Source organism: Coturnix japonica, chromosome 15 (assembly GCF_054131305.1).
Source record: "Coturnix japonica strain WE chromosome 15, WE-NBRP24, whole genome shotgun sequence".
NCBI lineage: Eukaryota > Metazoa > Chordata > Aves > Galliformes > Phasianidae > Coturnix > Coturnix japonica.
Genome location: NC_140677.1, coordinates 753341 through 779945, shown reverse-complemented (window position 1 = coordinate 779945; position 26605 = coordinate 753341). Strand labels below are relative to the sequence as shown.

Genomic DNA, 26605 nt, shown 5'->3' with positions numbered 1-26605 from the left:
GCCGCCGCTCCCCGCCCCGTCCGTGCGGCGCATCGCTGAGGCACCGAGTGACGCGGCGAGTTCCCTCTTCCCGCCGTTCCCGGAGCGAGTTTAGCCAATCGGAGCCGGGAGCGGTTCCGGGCCGCCCAATGGGCGCAGCGGCCCGCCCGAAGGTCCCGCCCACTGTGCCGTTACCTCAGTGCCGTGGTTCTCCTCAGTTGGGAGGCTGATAGGGAAGCACTTTGTTACGATAGAATTGCTGACTTTTTTGCAGCAAGTTTGCGTTTGTTGTTGGCCAACTCACTGCTCAGAGTGAGACTTTACGAAGTCACTTTGAACAGCTGTAGGATCTGGTGCTTGTGTTTTACTCTAGGCAGTAGCACAGCGCATCAGACCTCCTTTAGCCGTGCGTTACTGGGCTCTGCTGCCCTCCTGAGGTCGATGTTATATTTGCAAGATAGAAAACATTCAGATCATCGGGAAAAAGTTAGTAATGTTTTGCTCTCTTTTTTGGGTCAGCCATCAGGCATGTGCGTGACTTATGGAGCTGTTCAGCAAACGCTGGTAAGATCTGTACCTGGGGATCTGTTATATAATGGGCAGAAAAAACATGACACTATTTCTTCTTTTTCTGATACCAAAATGTTATGACTATTCAAATTGGTGCTAAGGATTCTAAGGATATTTGTTTTCTAGTTGTCTTGGAAATACTTACTCCCTTTTAATTAGTTTCCCCCTTTGCCTGTACATCTTGTTTGATTCCTGGTGGTATAATACAAGGTACTGCTGTGATATCAAAGGAGTCAGTTCACCTGGGTGATAAATTCTGTATCAGGAAAAGAGAATGTGTCTAAGACCTGAGCCTTGTATCTGTATTTATCTTTATCACGTTAGCGGATCCCAGGGTACTTTATAAAATATCTTCAGGCATTGGCCAGAAAATCTTCAAGGATTCACACATTTCTACATGGGCATTTGGAAGTGTGTAATTGCTTACGCACAGAAAAGAACGTGTGTCACAGTGGAGCACAGTGGTGTTTGCACTTGTAGCATTAAACTAAACCTTGTTTTTCTGATATCTAGCATTAGGATGGATATAATTCTGAATCCAAGTTAGTTAACTGGAAAATCGATTTTATTTTAACTTGAAGAGATATTGGATGGTTTCCTTGATAATATCCATGTTAACACATCCCTTGAGAATTAAACAAATCTGGTGTTTGAAAGTTGATTCCATGTGCATGTAGTTTGCACTGTTCATTATGTGAACGATCTAGTCTGAGATACTCATAAAAAAAAGAAATGGTTGCAGTTTCAGCATAAGCTTTATTCTCTGTCACGGGTGTCTGTAGAAGTATAAGATGAAGTTTCCATCAGTTTCACAAAGGATTCATATAGCTTTCAAATACATCATTCAAAATAAACACAGTAGATAATAAGGAAGGAAATAAGATAAGCCTACACGTCAGCCTGCGATTCGCATTGCCGTTTGAAGTTTTGCTTGCAGATTCTTGTCTTTTTCTTTGAGCAAACTACTCAAGTTCACATCCTCCCTTCTTAGAGATGTAGACTCAGTCATAGTTTCATTTTAAAGTAAAACTTAAATCAGACCATCTAGTGCTGTGTTGTCCTTCAGCTTGCTTCAGTTTTTTGTCTGAGTTTCTAAAAAGGCAAAAGATAGGCAGGTTATTTTGAAAAACTTCATATTTTTTTCTGAAAATCCCATTTTGCCAGTCTGTCCATAAGTGCCTAAAGCACCCAAATGAAGATAGATAAAGCTTTCACATGGTTGTATTCTGTTGGGGAATGCATGCATAAAACTGTCTTATTTCTGTAATGGCCATAGAAACAGCCTTACAAAAGGAATTCAGATTGTAGAGAGAAGAGATTGGAACAATTCTTGAGATCCTGAAAAGCTGGGTGAAAGAAGAAGCCTGAGGTGACTGGAATGCCTGATGGTTGAAGCCTGACAAAACCCATAAAAGATTTGGAAAGGACAGCTTAATGTAGTTGAGTACAAATAAAAGTGAAGGGCTGTAAAAGTAAAAACACAACAAAAAAGAAACAACAGTTTGTGGTGGGAGTTACTACTTAGAACTTCACTTGTGAGTCATGTAGAACAATCTTGTTTACTCTTCTGTGATTCTCTGACGTTAAGCCAGCGCTTCCTGAACATCAGGTATTTCAGTTGCTCTCTTAGTGGCAGCTTAGTTACTTAGGCCAGTCATTTCTGAAATGCTGTTCTGATTGATTCACATGACAAATGGGCAGACAACATTCCATGGGGTGTTTTTTGCTTTTAGTTTCAAGTTTCTGCTTTTATGGCTTATTTGAAAATACCTTTAGCATTCTCTTTGAGAATGTCCTGTAGCATCTTCTCCAGGGCTTGTCCATATTCTTGATACTCTGTTTCTGTTATCTTGACACCAATTTCAAAAGGAACATTAAACTGTAAAAGCATTAAAGCAGTTTAACAGATGATTTTTGGACAAGGCACTAGAGGTTAATTTAGTTCATAGGAGTGACAATAAACAAGAGGTAGAAAAACGTGATCCATTTGTTTAATAGTGCTGAGACATGGCATGACCATCTGCAGTAGCACATGGCTACTGCACTGAACTGCACGATAAACTGGAGGAGAGAGAACTACAAGGAACTTGTATTATTAGTTAGTTCCAAAATGTAAGTGAATCCTTAACAGGAGATCATAGAATCATAGAATTACCCAGGTTGGAAAAGACCGTGAAGATCATCAAGTCCAACCACAGCCTAACCATAGTACCCTAACTCTAACAACCCTCTGCTAAATCATATCCCTGAGCACCACATCCAAACGACTCTTAAACACATCCAGGGATGGCAATTCAACCACCTCCCTGGGAAGAATCACGATCTGCCTTTGTGCAGACACTTTTAAGTTACTTCATGCTATCAACACTGGCAGTTTTCATGTCTTTCTTGGTGCCCTTCAGGTTAGATGACTGTGGCTTTCATTGGTACACCTCCTGTGGCAGAAATTGTATTCCTACTCCAACAAAATAATTTGAACTTGTACGTGAGCAAGAGTGAAAAATACCCACCTTGATATCAACACTGTTATTGTCATCTTCTCCCTCTGTTTCATCTGTATCCCAAAAGCTTTCTGTGCCACGGCGATGTAATCTTGCTGCTGGTTTTCTTGTATTTTTTTGTTGCTAGAAAGCAAGCAAATTAGCATCTGTGTAAAATTCCTGTAATCAAAGTGGTCTGTAGCAGGGAAAATAGAACTCATAATTAACGCAGATGTAGTAAATTAGTTAGAACCACTGCTGCTTCTTCTTTTGAAGTTATGATTACTTAAAGCTATTGATGGCTTCTTTTAAAGTTATGTGGATGTGTGGGTATAAAATAACTGCACTACTATTATGCATTCACTTTATCAGCAGTTTGTTTAAGGGTTCATTATGGAACAGCCACCTCCCAATTCATTTTCAAAGTGCAACTTATTTAAACAGCTGCTTTGCATTTGTTTGGGGTTTTTTATTCAGTTGGTTGGTTTGCTTCTAAGATTAGTAGTTTCGTTTCCTCATGTGAATTATCTGTTACAGTAATTCTCTGGAATCCCTCCTACCTCTTCCAGAAATATTTTTTTTCAAAACCTCTAAGCACTGTAAAGAATTTGGCTTTAAGGAATTATAGAGGAAGACCATTTCAAAAAAGCATTATGCTGAATTTTTACCTGTATGTTTTTATATGCAGGGCTTAAAAAACTAGAGCCAGCCAGTGCAGTTTCTGTCTCGAGGATGCTGAGAAGGAGAATTCCTAGCAGAGTAACTCTGAGAAACATGATTGTCTTCGTTAGGTGGTGCTCCAAACTGAAAACACAGAGTAAACATTAAACATATTTTCTATCTCTGTATTTCGTTGAATCCTAAGCCAGTGAAAATGTTTCTCCTGATTTGAATGATATGCAGTTGTTTCTAAAAACGGATACAGACAGAAAGCACAATTGTTGCATGCAAAAATGCAATAATATACCCTGTCAAAAGAGATTCTTACTTACTGTGTTTTCTTCTATAACTGAGATGTAATGACTGGAGCAGACTGGTTAGCTGAGAGGAATTGCAGAGGAAAACTGGCGAAAGCTTGGAAGGGCTCTGAAACTTCACCAGGTTATCTCTGTCACTTCACCAAACTGCTGCTTTCTGAAGCACCCTATATAGAGAGTGGGGTATTTGTTCTGTGCTGTGATATTTCTGGGAATGCAGTCTGACGTGCGTTTAGATTCCTTGGAAACATGGTGTGCTTGTAAGATAAGAGCTGACAAAAACGTGAAAACCGCATACATCTGTTGCTGAGTTCCTGTCTACGCATAATGAAGTTGTGCAGGGAATCGTGTGTTTCTTGTTTTATTTTTCTGCTGTGGCATTAACATCATTCCTTCTAAAAACTAGTGCCTGTAATGGCTATTTTTTTGAAAGTCCTGAGCCCTTCCACTGTTATCTGGTGTGCTGTAACAGAAAAGAAGTGGAACTGTATTCCTGGCCTACAGTAACAGCCGTGTCTCGTGTTTGCCCCTAAGTGTGCTTCCTCTTGTCTACGTTCTCTCCTGGGTTCTGTTCTATCAAATTTTGTTCTTTGCTGAAGGACTGAAAACAAAGATGTTACCTAGAAACATCATTTCTGTTACTTTGAAAATGAAATAATGCACCTTGAAGATGTCAGTGAATAGTTGCAGCGATGTCTGGGGCTCTAGAAAGCATCCTGTGAGGATATTCTTCAAACCCTCAGGAACAGAAGGAACGAAGTGGGAACATACAGTAAAGGATGACAAATTTACACCTGTTACTTGTGTTCTAGCTAGACTTGAATGATGCGGCTGATCTGTGGGATTTCTTCTGTGCTACAGCTCACAAATCTTCAGTGGTAGGATTGAGGGCCGTAGGGCAGCTGAGAACAAATGCCCTCTGCAACAGAGCTATGTTAAGAAGTTCTGGTAGAATTAGATCACCATCTTGACTTTTGTCTGAGAGCCTGCTGGTAGAGAACACCAAGGAGCACAAAGAAAGTAGGCAGTGGATAATAATAAGAACCACTGGAGAGCTTCTGGGTCCTAACAGAAGTCCCCTGCATTGTCATGGTATACTGTGGACTCTGGCTAGACTTGGCACTTATTAGCCCTTACGAAGCTAAATACCATACATGAGAGCCACACTAAGGCATCTGTCAAGGTAGACTACAGAAAACCCCAATAAGGCCCCCTGTGAAAGATTTCCAAATACAGCACACCAGACTTTAACCAATAAGACTTTATTTTATTGTCTAAACAAAAACCTGAGGTACAGTATAGAATTGTGGCTAAAAAAAAAAAAGTCTTCAAATTGTATTTTCATTTGTTGATGTTCTTTAAATAAACAAGTTTGAGATTAGCGTAAAGCAAAATAGATATGCATTCTGCTACTCTTTTTCATCTTTGGGAATGCACTGAGATTTTCATGTATCTGAGCATATTACTTTCAGGGAAACCCACACACCATTTCAGTACTACCAGAACACTGGCTACTGCTGACTCCACCAGCCTGCTCCATCACTTGAAGTAGTTTTGGCCTTTGAGTGGCCAGATGGGTTACACAGATGGTTTCACACACGAGCACTTTCATTGCCTGCCTCCTCCTGTTCCTGCTCAAGTGCTTGAAGTGTATCCAATTAAATCTAACTCCTAAACTAGAAGGCAGGTTACAGTTTTTACTGTGTTAGGGAGTAGCACAAGGCACAATACTTTGCTCCTCTCTTCATCTTTAATTTAAGGGAATGTCAAGTAAGGCTGATTTTCTACACAATGTAGCCCCCCAGTATTGTTTAAGATTGCTCATAGAATTGGCTAATTATTTCCCATGTTCACGTCCAGCTTGGATAAAACCAGTTCTCATCTGATTCAAGAAACATTGCAAATCAGGTATAGCCATCACTTCCAGCAGCTGGACTGGTCAGTCCTCATCACTGCTCATTCTGCTGCCCTTCTGTAATGGCAGACACTCCTCCTTGGCCCTTGTTGACATCGCTGATGCATGCCCACAACCCATCTACTGACTCCTTCCACAGCGTGACCTCAAAAACAGAGCAGGAAAAGATGTTAAGTCTTACACATTCTCAGTTTCTCATTTTCTTTGTAATGATTGCATCACTAAGATGGTAATGGTCTATAAGTATAGCAGTGTGTCAGAGTTCTTTCAAGCATCAAATTATTTATTGCTGTTTGCTAAATCATTATCCAGCAATAAAGGGAGTAAGAATTAATTCCAATGGTAATATCCTTACAAAATAAAATTAAGCCTACATTTCCAATCAGGACTAAGAATGCAGTGCATGTAGTTTGCCAGAGGTTGGAGTCTTCCTCCCCTTTAGGTAAATAAATAAATAACCACAAAAAAACACCACTGCATCAAAGGGAAGTCTTTAAAAGTCTTAACTCAAAACAACAAAAGTGAAAATATGACATGCAAGAGCAAACTGAGGCTGCAGTACTCACTTTATTGTCTCCTCCAGACACTGCGAGTATATTTGCAGTAATGGACCAACTCACATGCCAAACAACATCATTGAACTTGTGCAGCAATTTTGGTGACCATGAATTTCCAGAGGCATCATCACACGTCCAGATAAACACTCTGCCATCCTATAACAACAAACAGAATTGGCTACCATGAGTTAGTAATACAAAAACCAAGCTTGTCTGCATTGCCAATGATGACTGCACTTACACAGGCATGAACTCTAAATGTGTCTATTTGCATATCCACTGTACATGACGGTCTTTTTCCTTTCTATAGCCAAAAGCAAGGCGTAAGTACAGCTCACTCCTACCTAAGTCTCACCTGTGAACAGCTAGCAATAGTACTTGTTGGCAAGCCTATGGATGGAGCCCAGGCTACATCTCGGACCCAGTCACTGTGTGCCTCCAGCTTCTGCTCTTCTTTCCACTGACCATCTTCTTCTCTGAAAACATATTTACACAGATAAGATTAAGCAGATCTCACACGAATTGCTATGAGAGTTTCTAAGACATTAAGTTGTTTCTATTTTTAAAGTGCTTTTCTAAAATAGTAAAAGATAGTTAAAGATGAAAGCATATAGATGCCTGAAGTATAATTCAAGGTGCTAATACAGACATTCAGAAACCATAAAGAATGAAGTTCTTAAGCCTGGTAAGAGAGCACTTACTTCCAGATCTTGACAAGGTTGTCACAACCACCAGATGCAAATCTTTTGATATAGTTTGGTTTCTGACCAGACGGTTGCTCTATGAGGCTGCCTGGTACAACAGCAGGAGCCCAGCTAACTGCATTACATCCGATCTATGCAAGGAAAAAATAAGGTCATTACTAAAAGCTGTGGAGGGAGCAAAGGACATCTATGCTGGATGGATAAGAACTCCAAACATTGTTCTATTCTTGACTGGACATTTATTCAGGAAGTGTTATGTAGCCAAGTAACTGTCTTACAGGCAAATATCATTTTGGAAATGTATACAGTGGAGATAGATTAAAAAAAAAAAAAGCAGAGGTGCAAGATGTATGCTGTTGCTAAGAGTGAGGAATGCAGAAAGAATCTGTGTGCCCACAGCTCCGTTTTCTTTTAATGCAAGCCACCATCATTATCTGCTTAGATGGCTGTCAAGTTTTGTTTAAACAAGAAGTCCCACTGCTGTGGGAAAACCACGAGTTTTTCCCTGCAGTTTTTCCAGCTTCTTGTTGAAGTTTACTCACAGCCAGGTTGTACGAGGTATTCTGAGTATCAAAGCCATTTCCCACTATGTCACTTCCAGCACTGTGTTTAACAGTCATGATCAGATGTACTATCAGTGCTCTTTAATGGCTTTCACCTCTTATTTTCTACTTCACTTCACTTACTATAAAACATACTTTCTTACTTTAGATTTATTTAAAACAAGTTATTTTTCGGTTTTGGAGAACAATTCACAATATTTAATTGTATTTCAGTATTTATTTAGTCTGCACACTCTGAAGCATCAGCTCAATCCTCATCCATGGCTCCAACTTACAGTGTGTGCGTTGCTGATCTTTTTCACCTCCCACTGCCCATCACCAGTGTAGCTCAGTAATGAAATGGCGCCATCAGAGCTCCCACAGGCCAAGATCAGTCCATAGTCATGTGGTGCCCAGCAGACAGAATTCACTGTGAGGGATGAGACAGACTGGGTTACAACACAGTGCTAAAACTGCTTAACCCAATCACTGACTAGTACCAGTGAATGGTCACTAAAAGCGAGCAGCTTTGCAAGCTAAGAAGAGTCTTTGCATTCCTGAATTTCAGCAGACAATTACCACAGTTTATCGTATGATGGAAAACTGCCTCTAGTTGTAGCAGACCACCAGAACAGCACTTTCAGTGAGATAAAATCCTCTTGACTGTCCTGTGCAACAGCGAAGAGGTATCAGTGATTCTAGAACAAAGACTGACAAGCTGGAACAGCATTTAAAGTCCAGATCAGTAGCAAAACCAAGGTATGCATCCATTATACACTCATTTTTAACACTGGCTTAGTCTCAGGAGCATGGACCAAGAGTATATTCTAGTTGATTCCTTTGAGAATAAAGAACAATACTGAACAGCAAAGCAGCATTTCTTTCTATGGGCTTTGGCATGCTGAACACTTCAGAAATATTTCAGCTTTGCTTATAGGAGGACTGATCATCTCAACAAAACACTTTCAACTGGAAAACCAAACACAGCATACTAAAATTCCACTTTTTCCTTTCCTCCTTAGTGGATACATACAACACTATTTCAAGACTTCAGTATCCTACAACCTTATTTATCCAAAGCTGATTTACTTGTCCTGTGAAAATGCTGTATGTACCAAGACAGCTGGTTCTCCAGCAGGATGCTGTTCTGCAGATGTCCTTCCTGCGCAGAACAGACTTAGTGTCTTCTTTCCATTAACTTATCACAATCTGATGGAAGATTTCTGCCTAAACAATGACGGATTTATTCCAGTCCAAACCCCATTGCAGTCCCAGCTCCACACACCACAAACCTGAGGAATCGTGTCCTGTGTACTCGTAGGTCTTTTCCCAAGTGCCATTTTCTTCCTTCCAGATAATAACCTTCCTGTCATAGGAGCAGGAAGCCAAGATGTTTCCATACATAGGATGAGCCCAGGCAACCTGCCATACTGGACCTTCATGCCTGCAAGAAACAACATTATCTGGAAGAGCTGATAGAGATGCATTCTGGTTGTGGCTGTTTAAGCCATCACATCACAAACCATTGTTCTGTACATCACTAATACAATGATATAAAGAATATGAGTAAAATCAAGATGAAAAATAGGGCACGACTGCCAGATAAAGCCATTACCATTGAACACAACTCCAAATATTTATCCTTGGATTAAGACTCTGAGTTCAATTCTATAGAATTATTTAGAACAACACGCCACAAAGAACCACCCTGGAGAATTTACCACGCATCCTATGTCACTGAAAGGCTAAACAACAAAAAATTAAAGACTTGCAAAGAACGTCATCTTTTCAGACAATTTACCCTCTCAGGTCTGCAATGAGGATTTGCCCTCCGTTCCGAACATCAAAGATTTTCACAGATCTGTCTGAAGAGCAGGTCGCCAGCCGAGTGCCATAGTAATCCATCTGCGCATCGTGCTGCAAGGCAACGCACAAGGTGCTGTTGGCCCGTGTGAGTTCTGCTTTCTAAATCACATCATTACATTTCAGAAGTAGCTCTAAGAGCTGCAAACAGGTCACTGAGTGGCAGCAGGACAGGGCGAGGGGAACAGGTCTTAAATAACCCAGACAAACCACACCAGTCATTCATTTCCCCACCTGCCATTTTCTGACTGTTACGTGCGCAGTGTGCGGGTTTAGAGTGGGGCTGCACAGCACCCTCAGGACAGGAGCTTGGTGTCACTGAGCGCAAAGCCTTGACCAAGTTACATACTTACTGTGTAAGTTCAGTGTAACTGCACTAACAGCTTTTATTGGGCTTGAAACATCAGCATTTATCAGCACTCCTTGCTTTCATAAGCTGCTTTGTAACCCCTCCTCCTATGCCTGCACAGCTGCTCCCAGAAACACCAGCATCAAGGAGAGCAGAGCTGTCCACCCACACTCTGTGCCATTCAGCACACGTCTTTGTTCCATAGAAACAACCCTGGGCACGGAAACTGTGAGCGTTAAACTTTTCCTCCTTCCCATTTTCCCGCTCCCCATTATGATTATGATTATAGCTGATTATGATTATGCTCCCCATTATGATTATGATTACTATCAGAACTGCAGTCAGGATTCGGTATTTCACGTCCCACGTCACCTTTCCGTGCAGATACTCGCGTTCTGCCCTCTGACCGCCAACTAACGAACACGCAGCAGTCCCGGTCCAACCCATTGGGCTGAAGGCAGCAGCACGGCACACACTTACTATCATGTCCTCGTGAGAGGTGTCCACGGTGTTTATCACGGAGACCTGCGGAGGGAGGGTTGTGGTCAGGGAGCAGCGCTCGGCTACGGGCACACACACACACGGGCCGCTGCGGAGAGCGGAGCGCCTCTCCCGGTCCCGCAGGCCGCGGTGCTGCCTCCGCCACCTTCTTCCGCCGCCCCCCGCTCTACCCCGAGACACCTCCCCGCCCCGCGGAGCTGGGCCCGGGCTCGGCCCCGCTGCCCTCCCCGGTTCTACCCACCATAGCGGCGGCTGCGGGCCGTGCAGCGGCGGCAGCGATGGATCCGCAGGCGGCCGAGCGGCTCGGACGTGGCACGAAGGTCCGCCGCACAAACAGCCCCGCCGCGACGCCTCCCGCGCAGGAGGTTCCGCCCGCACCCAGTTCCGGCCGGCGCCGTGCGCAGGATGGGGGAAGGCGGCGCTGTCCCGTGCAGATGCTCTCCGTTGTCCCGTGCTGATGCTCTCTCCGTTGTCCCGTGCTGATGCTCTCTCCGTTGTCCCGTGCTGATGCTCTCCGTTGTCCCGTGCTGATGTTCTCCTCTGTCCCGTGCTGATGCTCTCCGTTGTCCCGTGCTGATGCTCTCTCCGTTGTCCCGTGCTGATGCTCTCTCTCCGTTCCGCTCCGTTCCTCGCGGTGCGGCAGTTCTCGTGTCCGGCGGTCGCTGTCAGCCGCCGCTCGGTGCGATTCTCCGGTAGCTGCCTTCGCTCTGTCCGCCGCCGCCTCGCTCCGCCGGCAGGGGCCGCCCGAGGCCCGACGCCGCCGCCCGGCTCCGGCTGCGTCCCGTCCAGGCGGCTGCCCCGCAGCCCGTCCCGCCGCCGTGGGGGCGGCCCCGCGGGGACTGCGCGGCCCCGCCGCCCTCCGCCATCTTCCTGCGGGCGCCCGGCGCCGTGCCGCCCCGCCGCTATGGCCAGCGTGTCGTACCACATCTCCAGCCTGCTGGAGAAGATGACCTCCACCGACAAGGACTTCAGGTGCGGGACGGAGCTCCTGGTTTCCCCTGGGCGGGCCGTCCCCGCCGCCCGGTAGCCGTGGCCCGACGCCGGGCTATGGCCGCACGCGGGGAGCTGTCAGACGTGCTGCGGGACCGCGGGACTGGGGGGGTAGGGCGAGAGGGGCCGCTTTGTCTCATTCTGGATGTCAGTAGAGAAAGAAAGAACTCCGTAGGTGCGGGACGGGCGGCTCGGCGCCCCGGCTGTGCGGCGGGTGCGTTCGGTCCGTTACGGCCGACACCTGTGACAGCTGTTACCGGCAGCCCAGAGGTGCCGCCCTGCCCGTTACCCGCCTCATGCAGCCCGCAGCAGCAGCAGCAGCAGCAGCCCCAGCCCCAGCCCCAGCCCCGTGCTCCGCTCATCCCGCCGGCCGGTGGCCATACTTGGTCATGCTCGTGCTGTGCAGGCAGCGCTGGTGCAGCTCGGGGCCCCTCCGGATCAGAAGTGCCGCGGTTCTGAGTTTTGGGTTTTGCGTGTGTTTCTGGTCAGCCTGATGCCGCCGCTGCCCTCGTGCCGCCCCGGGGAAGGTTCGCGTGTGGGAGACAGCCCCGAACCCCGGAGGGGCATTTCTTCCTTAATGCTGAATGACTTACAGCAGAGCCGGATTTAACATGGAGGTGTCGTCCGATGAGGGGGGAGCTCCTCCTCGGCTCCTTTCGGACACCCGTCCCTGTCCGAGGAGCACATTACAGCAGTTAAGATGTGGTATCTGTACGTGCATTGCTGAGAGCCTCGGGCTCCTGTACATTTTCTGCCCTTAGGAGAACAGGGTTACAGAATTTCTCATTGTGCGTTTTGACGTTGTGCCTGTAGGAAATTACACTGGCTAAAAGTCAGAGGTGTTGTTTTTCTCCTAAGCTGGGATGAGAAGTACTTGCTTGGTTTTGCTCATGGGAGAGAAATGTTGTGCCATATACTGTCTTAGGTTGTAAATAAAATGCGAATGAATTTGATTGGTGGTGGATATGGAATAAAGAGCAGAGGAGTGTTCCTTAATAAAGGGATACTGTAGCATCAGAAAGAGGATGTGGAACACTCAGGGCTGGCAGTGTGAGAGCAGCAGTAGATGTCTGTACTTTTCTTTAGAACAGAAAAAAAAGCTCTGCGAGAGGTGTGAGCGAGGAAACAGGGCAGGTTACAGCCAACACAGCTGCCAGGACCTGTACCAGCCCCAGGGAGCAGGAGGGTGTGAGAAGGAGGGAGGTTGAGCTGAGCAGTGCAGCTCTAAATATAAGTGGGGAATTTTTATGGTAGAGATCTTTTTATAAGGTATAAAGGAACTTTTTTAAGGTACAGAAGAAGTTTAAAGGTCTGGTATGGAGCCATGACTTGATTTTCCATTTTTGAGCTTGATAGACTTTCTCAGTGTGTGGGACTGTGCTGTCATTGCCAGCGATGTCAGAAGGAACACAGCCAGCTGCATTCTCACACCCCATGCTTGGTTTCCTAAGTCTGACAGTTGGTGAAAAACCACTCCTGTTTTTTCTACCGTACTCAGCCGTGCTCATTTGGGCACTGAGAGAAAATGCACAACAGGTCCCACAGTGCCTGTTTCAGTTGTAGCATAACCCATCCCTGTCAAGTATGTTTAGAAGAGAATCTCTATTTCTTGTTTTCGTAGACTTTTTAGCCAAAGCCTTTTCACCAGCTGCCTTGCTCTAAGTTTTCTTCTTGCCAAAAAGTATCAGTTCTATGTACCGTCTTTTTCATTAGAGTGTAAAGTATTGTACGTTACTTTGAAAATCTGTTTTTGTACAAAGAGTGATTGTCAAGAGAAGGAGATGCATTTGTGTCTGTGTATCAGCCAGTCCACCACTGCTACATTTCTTTCAGATTTATGGCCACCAATGACCTGATGATGGAACTACAAAAAGATTCTATAAAACTGGATGAAGACAGTGAGAAGAAAGTCGTGAAGATGCTTTTGAAATTGCTGGAAGACAAAAATGGGGAGGTACAGAACCTCGCTGTCAAATGGTAAGAGCCGTGTCAGAAATTACCGTGTTTGTTGGCAATAACAAAGTGGTCACAGACTCCACTGGGTGTTGCAATGGAGGCTGCTTCTGCTGCATTGGCACCCTGCTCCAGCCTCCCCTCCTGGGAGCTTTCCCTCACCTGCTGCACACGAGTTTCTTTTCCTGTTGGGAACCCTCACCCTCATCCAGGCAGGGTGAGCATGCAGATGCCTTTGTTCAAGCAGTAGGTGATTTCAGAAGTAACTGAGTTCTTACCAAGCTGTGAGGCAGAATGCCTGAGATTTCAGTTCTTTAGAGAGAAGCTCAGTTTAAAGTTCTGGGACATCAAGCTCTTCTCCTTTAGAAAGGCTTGAAATCTGGTGCAGAATTTCCCAGTGGCCTTGTCACTGTTACATATGGTATTAAGCTGATGACATGTATATTGCTGATATACAATTACTGCTTTATGTTTTTAAACTATTTAGCTTGTAATGGGTGCGAATTAAAATAAATAATTGCAAACAAATGCTGTCAAACACATCTTGCACAATTTTAAATACAAACACACAAGCAGTAAACGTAGGTTTTAAAAAGTTTTGATAATGGTAATAATAATATTAGTAATAACAATAAAAAGTGCGGAGTGAAGAGAGCAGACTTCTCATAGCAGTTCTGAGACTTGGCTCAAGAGGAGGCTCTCACACACGTGGCAGAGGACAATAGATAGTTAATAGCGTATAAAAATCATTTGGCATTTGTTCTAGGAAGTCAGTTTCTTACGGATGATTTTGTTTCAAAACATGACTTGGGAAAGCAGTCCTCTTTGTGTTCATTCTTATTTGGTTCTCCTTCTGCAGTCTGGGCCCACTGGTTGGCAAAGTGAAGGAGTACCAGGTGGAAACCATTGTGGATACACTATGCACAAACATGTTGTCAGACAAGGAACAGCTGCGGGACATCTCCAGCATTGGACTGAAAACAGTTATCTCTGAGTTGCCGCCAGCTTCTACAGGTAAAATGTTTGTCCCTGTCTGATAGATTGAGGCAGAAGGGAATCATAGCCTTTGGGAAGCAAGAAAATGGGTTGGTTAGAGTCTGAACAGTATAAATATTCACCAGCTGGGGGACAAGAAATGAAGGGAGGAGGAAAGATGGTTCAAGCTGAAATACTGCTATGGGTGGAGATGAGATTACATGAAATCTCTTGAGCTGGTTAATGGGAGGATACTTATACCTGAAACTGTATCTGAGTTCTTAGGGAAATCCGCTCCTGCAGCTGGATGCACCTTGCTGCTGGTGATGTCTGTCCTTCATCTCAAACAAAAGCTGACTGACTGTCGCTCTTCTCATCTCTTCCTGTGGTGAATTCTTATTTTTAATGTAGGATTGAGACCTCCTTTTAAGTGATAGGGAAGATCTCTGTCTTGCAGGTTCCACAATGACAGCAAATGTATGCAAAAAGATCACAGCCCAGCTGACAGGAGCTATTGGCAAGCAGGAGGATGTATCTGTGCAGCTGGAGGCTCTTGACATCCTGTCAGATATGTTGAGCAGGTAACAAAGGATTTCCTTTGGCATCTGGGTACAGCAAGGGGCTGCGCTGTGTGTGTTTGCTTTTGATTTCTGCATTTCCCTAATCTTACTATGTGGGCTTAAAACTGAAGGATTTGGGTTGGCTGCCATTGGGGGATATCTCAGCAGAGCAGATTGCCCAGCAGGGGTGACGGGCTGCACGCTGAGCCCTTCTGTGCTGGGTAATAGCGGTAACAGTAGTGATGGATCCCACAGAGGCTCTGTTTAAAATAAATAAATAAAGGCAAGGGAGAGCAAAGCAGGGAAGTTTATTTTAGCCCTCTGATCTGATTGCACATGCATTTTTTTTCCTGGCTGCCTCTTTCTCTTGTTACATAAGTCAGAGTGACAGTGTCATATGTCAGCTGCATGCAGGAAATTATTGACGAAACCCCAGGTCATCTAGAAGGACACAATCAAATCAAATTACTGCATAATGAAGACAAAAAACCTCTCCTTATGTTGTGTAGTGCAAGCCAGCGTTCAAACCCAGGATTCCAAAACCACCCATTTGCTCTCCCTTCCCCTTCATGGCTGAAGAGTTTGTACATTTTTTTGCTGGCACAGGAGCTTTTCCTCTGACAGCAATGCTGACTTTCAAATTCTGTTTATTCTGTTGGTTGCAGGCTGGGGGGAACACTCTACTCTTTCCATTCTTCCATCCTGAACTGTCTCCTTCCTCAGCTAACAAGCCCCAGGTTGGCAGTACGTAAAAGAGCCATCATTGCTTTGGGTCATCTCGTCCTGACTTGCAGTGGGAACATCTTCTCAGAGCTCACAGAGCATCTTATTGCTGAGCTGAAGAAGAATGAGTCTACCTCAACTACCAGGACATACATTCAGTGTATTGCTGGCATCAGTAGGCAGGCTGGGCACCGCATAGGTAGGACAAGTGGTTTGAAATGATGCTGGAAACAGGCATGCATTTTAAAACAGCTCTCAGTGGTAAAATAAGTTCATTTGGTCTGTTCTTGATGTGTTAGTGGGTTGTGCTTTGGGATTCTCTCTGTGGTCCTGATTTGGCATTGATCTACACTTGGGAGGAGACACCAAATGAACTCTCTGGCTGCTGTTCTGTAGCGCATTTCATCTTCAGATGTTCATCACTACCCTAGTCCCCTGTGCCTCTGTGAACGATGGCAACAGATTCACCTCATTTTAAATAAGAGGAGAAATGTAGGAGAGCATGTTTGAAAGATCTGCCAGAACTGACGTTCAGTCCTGTAAGACTTGTACGCATAGCTCTTTCTATGACCAAAGTGCCAGAGTCATCTAGTGAAAATCCCACAGTGCTGCTTGTTGGTGGGCAGCTGGGTCCTTGCCTAAGGGATCTCAGTGCGTAATGCTGTGCCAGGCACATGAAGGAAGTAGCAGGCAGCTGAGATTGTTTACCACTGCTTACTTTGTCTTTTCCAGGAGAACATCTGGAGAAGATAATTCCTCTGATTGTTCGGTACTGTAATGTGGATGATGATGAGTTGAGAGAGTACTGCTTTCAGGCATTCGAGTCTTTTGTGAGAAGGTGTGTGCCCGTGAACAACTGCTATCCTTTGCATTGATGTCCTTCTGGTGTAAATATTTACGGTGTCCTGGGTTGAGTATCTTCCTACACGCATTCCTGTTGGGAAAGATAACTCACAAATAACATTTCTTCTTCAGATGCAGATTTGGGCATGATTTATGAGATGTTTTATTTTAACATATAAGAGTTTATTTTCTGCATTGGTTTTGCAGAACTAGGAGTTTTTCTTGTCTTTGGAGGATACCTCAAGAAGAGGGTTCCTGGTGCTTGGAGGGAGTGGGAGGCAAGAAAGTGGGGTCATATAGAGGAGCTGCTGTGCTGCAGCTTTCCTGATGTTTGGTCAGAAGTTCAGGGCTTGCCTTGGGGAAGCAGCCCTGCAAAGCTGCTGAGTTTTTCTCCCATGGAGAGCAGACCGAAACAGGTGCTCACAGCTAGGATTTTTGGGTTTTGTTTTATTTTCTCCCTTATAGAAACCAGTGCATCTTCCCCAGGAGGATATGGCATTGCTTAGTGCACAGTAGGAGAAGGATTATTGTATTAGCAAAATGCTTAAATGGTCTGGGAAGCATTTTGGGATCCTTTTTGGATGGATTGTGTTAGTTGAATATTTAAAATTATTATTCATTTTATTAACTTTTAACTCTTAGAATTTTTGTTTGTCATGATAGGTGCCAAAAAGAAATTGACCCTCACATCCCAAATGTGATGAGTCTATGTTTGAAGTACATCACCTTTGACCCCAACTACAACTATGACAATGAGGAGGAAGAAGAGGAAGAAAGGATGGAAACTGAAAATGGGGAGGATGAAGAGCAAGGTGCGTGCTTGTGAGGATGACTGTGCTCAGCAGAACACTGGTTTATGTTTCTCCCCTCCCTGCTCTCTCACCCTCTGGGTTGTTACTTTTCAGATCTGTCTCAAGACAGTCAGTGCTCTTGAATTAGTTATTTTAATTTAGCAATGGTAATAACAAGTACCTGAGATCTCTGCCTGCTTTAGGCAACAGAGAGAACACTGAATCTAGTACTCTGAGCTATCAGAGAGCTAGGTGGAGGAAGCATTGCCTTTCATGTCCCTGCTGACTTAGTAGTAATGTCTTAGAGTATGTATAGCGAGCAGCCAAGCATGACGCTTGGAAATCCTGAGGAGCAATAGCTCTGACATCTTGACTGTTGGAAGCACTTCCTTGAGCTCTCAGAAGTGCCAGTGCTACTTGCAGCCTGCCAGGCAGACCTCAGACTCTGGCTCCCAGCAGCTCATCTGATGTGTGTGGGTTGTTAGTTGAGGGGAGGTGTCATTTTTGAGCTTTCTGAAGTCTGAGCTTCCACCGGTGATACTAAGCATTTAAATCAGCTGTAACCCAGATTCCTGTTTCTCCTGATAATTTAGCTCTAGTAGATTCAAACATATGTAAGTTAGACATCTCCTTACTGGGATCCTAACAAAATGATGTTTGTTGAAAAGAAAGATGTTATGAGGAGTTCTAAAAACTGCAGTTACCTTACTTACCGTACTGCATCTGCTGGGGTGCTGCACAGAATTATTTTTGGACTAAATGATCTCTGGAGGTTTCTTCCAGCCCCTATAATTCTGTGATTCTATGAACTGCTGCTCCGAATGAAAAGCTGCCATTTCAGTATCAGGGTTTCAGTTCAACCTAACTCAGCCCACAGATGTTGTAGCCACACCATTGTTATAAGGTAGCTATTTTTTACTGCTTTGTAGCAGGAAGAAGCAATGCTACAGTCCTGAAGCCTTGAAAGTGCCACCGTTAGAAACATCTCAGTCACCAATGAAAGCAATCTGATACTGTCTTAAGAGGCATCTTCTGTTTGCTTTTTGAATCTGTTTAGCTTGAGGTGCATATTGAGCCTTGGTCAGATAGCAGGTGTATGTTTAAAGCCTTTTAGCTATAGAAAGCATTTTGTAATGTCTCTATTTATAGCTGCATGAAGTGTGGCAGCAAAGAGCAAAGCTAGAACAGGTTCCCTGAAAGGAGGGCATGTTTGTTTACTTTCATGCTAATCAGAATGAGATCTCAGCAGGCTTCCTGGAGAGTATGTTAGTTGTTCTGCCAGTAGCATTGTAAATTGTTTGCTATTTTGTGCTATTCAGGGATTGCTAAGTCAAATATTTACATATTTCTGCCTTTAAAATCAGAGAGCCTCATTCTTTCTTCAAAACAAAAACCTTGCTGCATAAGCTGACGTGGCTTCCCCGGTAAGTGGAGTAATATTAAGGTTTGTTCTGTCAGCTCTGATTTGAAACAGAAGAATCTGAACTCACATCAGCACAGAGCAGCCCTGAGTCACACTGTTGTCTCTGGTGACATCTGTAGGGACAGGCTATTCTGGATAATTTCGTGTTCCCACATATGTGTGAGTTACTGGCACCTGTTTGTTTAGTCAGCCAGAGAGGGAAACTCTGAGGCATCAGTTGATCGTCTACTTCTGATTTGTACCTGACAGTGCACCTTGTTTTCCCTTGTCTTCCTTCCAGAAAGTGATGATGAATACAGTGATGATGATGATATCAGTTGGAAAGTCCGCAGGGCTGCAGCAAAGTGCCTGGAGGCCATTGTCAGCAGCAGACATGATCTCCTTCACGACTTCTACAAAACCCTTTCTCCAGTTTTGATAAGCAGATTTAAGGAGAGAGAGGAGAATGTTAAAGCTGACATCTTTAGTGCATATATCTCCTTGCTGAAGCAAACACTGCCCATCCAGAGCTGGCTGCACACTTCAGATGACTCCAGCAAAGATGATGTTTCCCTGACAATGCTTCAGAACCAGGTGTGTGAGGAGATGGTGCGCTGGATGATGGCAGAAAGCAATAAAGAGAAGTAGATAGTGTGCCAGTGATGAATGTGCCTAATAGTCAAGCTTGAGAACAGAGCTAGCTGAAGGAGCCCTTGGGCAGACACCAGAGGATATCAGATCCCAAGGATTAACAGGTCACCCTTTCTTTTCAGTTCATCCTTTTTACTGTTCCTAGGAGCGAGAGCTGAGGCAGAGCAAGAGCACTCAGTTGTATGCAGTTGTCCCCCTTGGTCAGCCTCTGACTTGTTTTTAGGCTGTACAAGACACACTGGCCTTTGGCTAAAATGATTCTGTTGCATTTCTTAAAGCTTCTGTGTTAGGAGGTAACACCAACATCAGAAAAGTTCGCTAGGGATTCTGTTTTTAGAATATGGAAGAATAAAGTTCCCTCCAGCTCATCAGTTAGTGTATTCTTTTCTTCATGTGTACTGTCTTGTAATCTTTTTCTAGTCTTGTTCTCTAATGAACAATTCCACTGTTGATTGCTGAATCCTGAGTTTTCTTGCAGTGCTTGTTAGTGCTCTGGCTCAGCTGAACAAGCTGCTTTGGTAACATAGCTCTGTGCCCTGGAAGCTGGGGTGACTGATGTGTTTCTTTCTGGTTTGTTTTTTCACATTGCAGGTTCCCAACATTGTCAAGGCCTTGCACAAGCAGCTCAAGGACAAGAGCATCAAGTCCAGACAGGGTTGTTTCAGCCTCCTGACAGAGCTGGCCAATGTTCTTCCCGGTTGCCTGGCAGAGCACATCCCTGCACTAGTGCCTGGTAAAGCTTGTCCACAGTCTGTGGGTTGGCTCTGTTAGTTGATATAACAACACGTGTTCAAGTTTTACTCCTGTGTATTGTCTTTCTTCAGCTTCAAGGCATAAATGTCAAGTTCTTTTCCACGTTGATGCATTAAGCAGTTCTCAGATTAGTCATTGGTTCTGTCTCCCACTGACAGCCAGGATAAGAATACCAGCTTCATTCCCACAGTCCCTGGAGGAGCTGTCTTTAGGAGGACATGTTCTAGCTTCCTTTGAAAAGTAGCTAGAATTAGCTAAGCCTGCTGAGATCAGTAACAAGTGACTTTTTCTTTTATAAAACATAGTGGTATTAATGAATATATTCACATTTACCAATAAATTTATGTGCTCCTTCATGTTTTTCACAGAGCTTTCCTTGCCTGTAAGTTCATGAAGTATCCCAGACTGCTGAAAGTCTTGTAGTACTGAGGGTCTGCTTTGGCTTTTGGAGAGACTATGTAGTAAATATATAAAATGTCTCTTGTGCTTGTTCCTGTGCCCAATCCACGTATGTCTTTCTTAGGAATCAGTGGGTTGCAAAAGCTTGTAAATAGAAAGCCAAGCACAGCTTCAGAGATAGCAAACAGTGCTGTGTTTCTGTTTAAGTCAGAAAATGGGTTTGGAAGCATGTGACATCTAGGCAGGAAGTCAGTCTATTAATGATTCACAGTTATGTTGCTGGCAATAATCACAGAAGCCATAAGACTTCCCACAAAAGAATAAAGGAAAAACTCAGAAGGGGACATTACAGCTGCGTGGTGTGCCTGCTGAGCCTAATCTTAACACTATCAGTCTTATTTGTATTTTGATAACAGTCCCTCCTTATCTCAGCCCAGGTTATTTTTCTTATTAAATTTTAAGAAGTTTTTGTAGCCAGCTGTCCACGACTGTGTCTGAATTGCTTCTTCCCTGAAAGCAGAAAGACTGCCAAGATAATAGTTCTTTAGTATAGTGAATATATTTTGAGTAGGGAGAGGAAAGGAAACAGATTCAGATTGTGCCCATTTTCTGAGGGTGGCTTTGGTGGCTTTTTTTCCCCAATAAAGATCACCAGCTGAAATAAGACAGCACTCATTCTTGTCTCTTCTGCACAGGTATTGTTTTCTCCTTGGCTGATAAATCCAACTCCTCCAACATGAGAATTGATGCGCTGTCCTTTCTTCATGTCCTTCTTTGCAACCACCAGCCAGAGGCATTTCATCCTCATATCAAAAGCCTGTTACCTCCTGTTGTGGCCTGTATAGGAGACCCCTTCTATAAGATCACTTCAGAAGCTCTGCTGGTCGCACAGCAGCTTGTGAAGGTTATGAGGCCTTTGGACAAACCTTGCACTTTTGATGCCAAGCTGTACGTGAAGGACCTTTTTCCCAGTACTCTGAAACGATTGAAGGCAGCTGACATTGACCAGGAGGTAAAAGAGCGTGCTATCTCATGTATGGGACAAATCATTTACAGTCTGGGAGACCATTTAAGCACTGATCTGCAGCTAACATTGAAGATATTTCTGGAGAGGCTCAGAAATGAAATCACCCGATTGACAGCAGTTAAAGCATTAACATTCATTGCCAGTTCTCCACTTAAAATAGACTTACGACCTATCCTAGGGGAAGGTTTCCCCATTCTAGCTTCCTTCTTGAGAAAGAATCAACGTGCCTTGAAACTGAGCACTCTGGCTGCTCTAGATATTCTGGTGAAGAACTACAGTGACAGCCTTAAGCCTGCCATGATAGAGTCTGTTCTTACAGAGCTCCCTGCTTTAATCAGTGAGAATGACATGCACGTTTCCCAGGTGGCCATCACCTTCCTTACCACTTTAGCTAAGGTTTATCCGTCCTGCATCTCTAAGATCACCGGTTCAGTTCTTGCTGAAATCTTTCAGCTTGTCCACTCACCTTTGCTTCAAGGAGGGGCTCTGAACGCTATCATTGACTTCTTCCAGGCTCTGGTTCTGATAAAGGCAGCCACTGTGGGCTACTCAGAGCTGATGAAGCAGCTGACCGCACCTGTTTACTCCTCAGGTGCATCTGGGGCATCAGCAGTGTTACACAAACAGGCGTATTACTCTGCTGCAAAGTGCGTGGCTGCCCTTTCCTCAGCCTGCCCCAAAGAAGCCCCTGGGACAGTGAACCAGTTTATCCAGGATGTAAAAAGCCCCAAATGCGGCTCTGCTGTAAAGGTTCTGGCCTTCCTTTCGCTGGCAGAGATGGGGCGCACCACAAACCTTGTGAGTGCTCAGAAGGAACTCAAAACTGTCATCCTGGAAGCATTCGCTTCCCCCAGTGAAGAGGTGAAATCAGCTGCTTCATATGCATTGGGGAACATCAGCGTTGGAAATCTTAAGGAGTACCTTCCCTTCATGCTGAAAGAGATTGAAAGCCAGCCCAAGAGACAGTACCTCCTACTGCACTCCTTAAAAGAAGTCATCAGCTCTTCCCCAGCTGACAGCCTCAAGCCTTACGTGGAGGATATTTGGGCTCTGCTTTTTAAACACTGTGAGTGCTCAGAAGAAGGGACGCGCAATGTGGTGGCTGAGTGCTTGGGGAAGCTGACTCTGGTGAATCCCTCTGAGCTGCTGCCTCGGCTGAAAAAGCAGCTGTCATCAGGTAACGATATGAAACGCAGCGCTGAGATGGAGCCATGCTTTGTTTTGCTGGAAGGTCCACTTGTAAACCACTAGTGGGTACCACAGGGAGGAAGGCAGTCTGGGGAGGTGAGAAGGAGAGACAAGGGATCTCTGTGAGGGGTTCAAAGGAGTACTGCATTGCGTGGGCTGAACACAAACATTGTGCTGGGAGAGGTTGTTCAGTCAAATCCTGAGTCTGCTCTTCAGTGTATGTCTGCCGGAACTGAAAGCTGAATAGATGCTACAAAGTCAAAGTGATGATTTTGTCTCTTGATCTGTCACTGTTTTCTTCTTCCCATCTTTGTCATAGGCTCTCCACACGCCCGCAGTACAGTGGTGACTGCAGTCAAATTCACAATTGCAGACCATCCTCTACCTATTGATGCTCTCCTGAAAGGCTGCATAGGTAAGCTAGTAAAAGTCACAGGGTGAGCCAGGAACAGCTGCTGGCTTTCAGTAACAGCTCAGGGGTTTTTCACACCTGTGTGAACCTCATCTAATCCAATTATTTTTCTGCTGTGTTTCTCTCCTTTTGACTCCTCAGGAGGAGCACTGTCACACTGGGTGCTTGCTAAATGTGATACTCTGCTCTTGGGCATATTCCATTGGTGATAGAGACTTGTAGGAAGCATAAACTCCCTCTTTCATACTTAGGATTCAAGTGCTATGCAGACAGGATCTTGTGAAACACAAGCTAAATTAAAATGGCCTTATACCTTTTAGGGAGCCTCTATCTCGGATCTGTTGTATGGAAGTAGGCCTTCTGTTACAGAGGAGTCTTACTGAAGCAAAGTAGATCTGAACAAGGAAAAAGAACATCCTTGAATACTGAACCAGCTGATGTGACTTTAAGGGAGGGTCTGTGGTAGCTAGAATCCTGTTGTTTATGCCTGCAAATGCAAAATGTCACAGTTCTTCTATTTAGCATCTCTAATGTTTGTTAGACCATGCCCCTGGAGTTATTTTGCCATTAACTATATCCAAGTTACATCAAAAATACACTGTAGTGTTCTTACGTCAGTTACAATTGCTTTGTGGTGGACTTGTAAAACACTGCCTGGTGTGTTTTCAACCCACAGGGAGCTTCTTAAAAACCCTTCAGGATTCAGACCTGAATGTTCGACGTGTGGCTTTAGCCATGTTTAATTCTGCTGCTCACAACAAGCCTTCTTTAATCCGGGACTTGCTAAATGCAGTTCTCCCCAGCTTATATAATGAAACAAAGGTCAGAAGAGAACTCATCCGAGAGGTATGTCATTAGTTTGTCCTGTGTGCGATACGGCAGCAGCTCCGAGTGTGTGAGGCTGTCACGCTGTCTGCTGGGAGGTTACAGCTGTTTTTCCTCTTGTTTAAGGTAGAAATGGGGCCATTCAAACACACTGTGGATGATGGCCTTGATGTGAGGAAAGCTGCTTTTGAATGCATGTACACACTGCTGGAAAGCTGTCTCGACCGACTGGATATCTATGAGTACCTGAACCACGTGGAGGATGGACTGAAGGATCACTATGATATTCAGGTGGGCGGGTGCTTTGCCAAAACTGCTGTAGGACAAGAGAAATAACAGTTGTTATTCAGCTCTGAGGGAGCCAGGGTACATCTCATAGCTTAGTAGGAGCACTAGTTCCTTTTCATTCTGTTCAATCTACCTCCACTTAGAGGAGTACAGCAGTGGCACAATTGTTGGGGTGAACGTGACCTTTCTCTCAAAAGCTGAGCACCCACAGACACCTGGGAGCAGGACACCTGGGACCTGAGTCCAGCTGGGCACCTGTTGTACGTTGGCTGCTAGCAGGTGCATTTCTAGTTAAGACTCTTAATAAAACCCCTTACAGAAGTGCAAAGAAAACCACTGTGGTACAGGTACTATGATGAGCACACAGCTTTCTGCAGACAGGATCCATGCTGGAGCCAGGGATCTGAAGGGTGTAGCAAAGCAGCACATTTTCTCTTTCCTCCTTTGTGTAGATGCTGACTTTCATCATACTGGCTCGGCTGTCTACACTTTGTCCTAATGCAGTTCTGCAGAGGCTGGAGCGACTAATTGAACCGCTCCGGGCAACCTGCTCCACAAAGGTGAGATCAGAGTGGGACGTGCTGGGGGTGTGTTCTGCCACCTGTGCCCTCAGCCCTGTTACTACTTCTGAGCAACCTGCTCCCCAAGTTCCTCTGATTAGAAATGATCTGATCACTCCTGTGTCTGCTGATGTGGTCGCTGTTGGGCCAGCATCATCTTTTCTTAATCCCAACTGAAGATTCTGCTTTGGATTTTTAGGTAAAAGCTGGTTCAGTGAAACAGGAGTTTGAAAAGCAGGATGAATTGAAGCGATCAGCAATGAGAACAGTAGCTGCTCTCCTGACCATCCCTGAAGTGGAGAAGAGTCCGGCCATGGCTGAATTCTCTTCTCAAATCAGATCCAGCCCTGAAATGGCATCGCTTTTTGAAAGCATCCAGAAAGACGCTGCTTCTCTGCCCACTTCAGAATCAATGGACATGAGCTAAGGCTCTGCCCTGCGCTCCATCGCCTGCCTCACCATGCACGAACCAACGGATGTCACAGGTGGGGCTGAGTGAGGCCATCAGCGAGCTGCTCTGGTGCAGCAGCTGCTTGGCAGTCAGTGGGTGCCAGCAGTAGCTGCTTCTGCGGGCACCTGTGGGCACTGGGGATCTTGCTGCATTTTAATGTGATATTGAGATCAAGGAAAGCATGGCTCCTGTGCAGGGAGGAGAGTAGATATGTATGTGAAGTTTCAGCAAGCTTTTACAGGGTATGTCAATCAATTTAGCATGATGCCATGGTAAATGGAAACCGCTTCCTGCAGTTATTTCCCTACTGAAATACAAATAGTTTAAAAGTTTGGGTATTTTTTAACCACTGCACATGCACTTTTTACTCCAAATTGCCTGAATGTATTTGCATAGTTTCACTAAATAACATGGCTAAAAGCTGCGTGTTTAATACTGATGTACACTGTAAGCATAGGACCTTTGTCAGGAAGAGGAAGGAGCAAAGCTGCACGAACTGCAGCTGGATTGTTCTTCCATCTGCGCAGGGCTGCGTTAACACAGTGTGGTAGTTGGGTATTTCCACAGCGTTTTAGCAATACCTTTTTTCTACTTTTTCATGCAGAGTACCTCCATAGGCTGCCTTCCAAAGGACACTGCGGGGCTGTAGTGCAATACAAATAATTTACTAAGCTTTTCTCTGCATTAAGCAGAGGCCTCTTTTTCCCCCTTGGGGCAGATCAGTGTTTGTATTGAGTGACCAGCACAGCACCCATCTGCTCCAAATTGTGGTCATTCAATTACACAGCAGCACAAACTTGGAGGGAAGCTCATATTGAGTGCACCAGAATAACAGCTGGGTCTCAGTAACCAGAGCTGCTGAAATATACAGCCCAGTGCCTTCTGCCATTTGAAGACCTCTAAAGCAGATGTTTTGTTCTGATACTGCTTTGCAGAGGGGGAGAAAAGCCTTAAGAGAAAATGTAACAGCAAATTAGAGAATACATAGAACACTTCTTCCAGCCATGCAGTTCTAATAATATTTCATTTCTTGTTTTTGACAGCAGTTGATATAATATTTATAGTGCGGTGTTAAGGAATATCCACCCTGTTTGAGTGGTAACTTAAAATAAAAAATGTACCTACGGAGCTGTGTTTATTCTTGAATTCATCACTTATCACAGCAATATGACATCGCTAACACTACCAGGAGCCCACAGGACAAGGGAAAACCTGCTTGCACAACCTTTCTTTAGCCTCCACTAACATGTCAGTTCCCTGCCCTGCAACATGCTCAGAAATATGGGATGGCTCCAGGCCCCCAGAAGCACAGATACCTGGAAGGAAGCAAATATCCAGATAAGAGCAAGAGATGCACTAAGTGCACTGCAGCAATCC

The 26605-nt window shown here is 44.7% G+C and overlaps 3 protein-coding genes and 1 long non-coding RNA gene across 7 annotated transcripts; 1 reads left to right on the top strand and 3 right to left on the bottom strand.

Moving 5' to 3' along the window:
* Nucleotides 1-1285: 1285 nt before the first annotated feature.
* On the bottom strand, nucleotides 1286-4298 carry GHRL (ghrelin and obestatin prepropeptide). Its single transcript, XM_085516718.1, has 5 exons — nucleotides 4022-4298; nucleotides 3698-3833; nucleotides 3060-3173; nucleotides 2320-2428; nucleotides 1286-1641 (listed from the first exon to the last, which is right to left on the bottom strand). The coding sequence occupies exons 2-5, from the start codon at nucleotides 3803-3805 to the stop codon at nucleotides 1622-1624; spliced, it is 351 nt and encodes a 116-aa protein (XP_085372844.1). The 5' UTR covers nucleotides 3806-3833; nucleotides 4022-4298; the 3' UTR covers nucleotides 1286-1621.
* Nucleotides 4299-5252: 954 nt separating this feature from the next.
* Nucleotides 5253-10778, bottom strand: SEC13 (SEC13 homolog, nuclear pore and COPII component). Its single transcript, XM_015875132.2, has 9 exons — nucleotides 10679-10778; nucleotides 10309-10461; nucleotides 9526-9641; nucleotides 9017-9168; nucleotides 8021-8154; nucleotides 7180-7313; nucleotides 6834-6954; nucleotides 6488-6634; nucleotides 5253-6066 (listed from the first exon to the last, which is right to left on the bottom strand). Exons 1-9 carry the CDS (start codon nucleotides 10679-10681, stop codon nucleotides 5956-5958), a joined length of 1071 nt encoding a protein of 356 aa, XP_015730618.2. The 5' UTR covers nucleotides 10682-10778; the 3' UTR covers nucleotides 5253-5955.
* An 89-nt stretch (nucleotides 10779-10867) lies between these two features.
* LOC107319865 (cullin-associated NEDD8-dissociated protein 1-like) lies at nucleotides 10868-26356 on the top strand. Of its 4 annotated transcripts, none has more exons than XM_015875136.3 (15): nucleotides 10868-11409; nucleotides 13261-13404; nucleotides 14240-14394; nucleotides 14813-14936; nucleotides 15581-15837; nucleotides 16371-16476; nucleotides 17145-17293; nucleotides 18976-19268; nucleotides 19917-20058; nucleotides 21173-22681; nucleotides 23012-23107; nucleotides 23781-23950; nucleotides 24056-24220; nucleotides 24670-24777; nucleotides 24977-26356. In XM_015875136.3, the coding sequence occupies exons 1-15, from the start codon at nucleotides 11039-11041 to the stop codon at nucleotides 25202-25204; spliced, it is 4017 nt and encodes a 1338-aa protein (XP_015730622.2). In that variant the 5' UTR covers nucleotides 10868-11038; the 3' UTR covers nucleotides 25205-26356. The 4 variants fall into 4 exon arrangements, 3 of the variants coding, with proteins under 3 accessions (XP_015730622.2, XP_085372796.1, XP_085372797.1); XR_014934757.1 differs by having other exon boundaries at nucleotides 10925-11409; nucleotides 24060-24220; XM_085516670.1 differs by lacking the exon at nucleotides 10868-11409 and adding an exon at nucleotides 12113-12138.
* Nucleotides 15602-18131, bottom strand: LOC146758332 (uncharacterized). Its single transcript, XR_014934769.1, has 2 exons — nucleotides 17986-18131; nucleotides 15602-16572 (listed from the first exon to the last, which is right to left on the bottom strand). It is a non-coding gene; the product is annotated as an uncharacterized LOC146758332 (long non-coding RNA).
* Nucleotides 26357-26605: the final 249 nt, after the last annotated feature.

Bases quoted from the DNA above. Each gene is read 5' to 3' on its own strand.
- GHRL (XM_085516718.1), bottom strand. From the start codon at position 3,805: ATGTTTCTCAGAGTTACTCTGCTAGGAATTCTCCTTCTCAGCATCCTC. The intron at 3,174-3,697 runs GTAAAAATTCAG...CTTGCTTTCTAG, and splicing joins CTGCATATAAAAACATACAG to CAACAAAAAAATACAAGAAA. The intron at 1,642-2,319 runs GTATTTTCAAAT...TTGCCTTTTTAG, and splicing joins TCTCAAAGAGAATGCTAAAG to AAACTCAGACAAAAAACTGA.
- SEC13 (XM_015875132.2), bottom strand. The intron at 6,955-7,179 runs GTAAGTGCTCTC...ATATGTTTTCAG, and splicing joins AACCTTGTCAAGATCTGGAA to AGAAGAAGATGGTCAGTGGA. The intron at 6,067-6,487 runs GTGAGTACTGCA...TCTGTTTTTGAG, and splicing joins TGTCTGGAGGAGACAATAAA to GTCACGCTGTGGAAGGAGTC.
- LOC107319865 (XM_015875136.3), top strand. From the start codon at position 11,039: ATGCTCTCTCTCCGTTCCGCTCCGTTCCTCGCGGTGCGGCAGTTCTCG. The intron at 14,395-14,812 runs GTAAAATGTTTG...TCTGTCTTGCAG, and splicing joins GTTGCCGCCAGCTTCTACAG to GTTCCACAATGACAGCAAAT. The intron at 17,294-18,975 runs GTGCGTGCTTGT...TCTTCCTTCCAG, and splicing joins TGGGGAGGATGAAGAGCAAG to AAAGTGATGATGAATACAGT.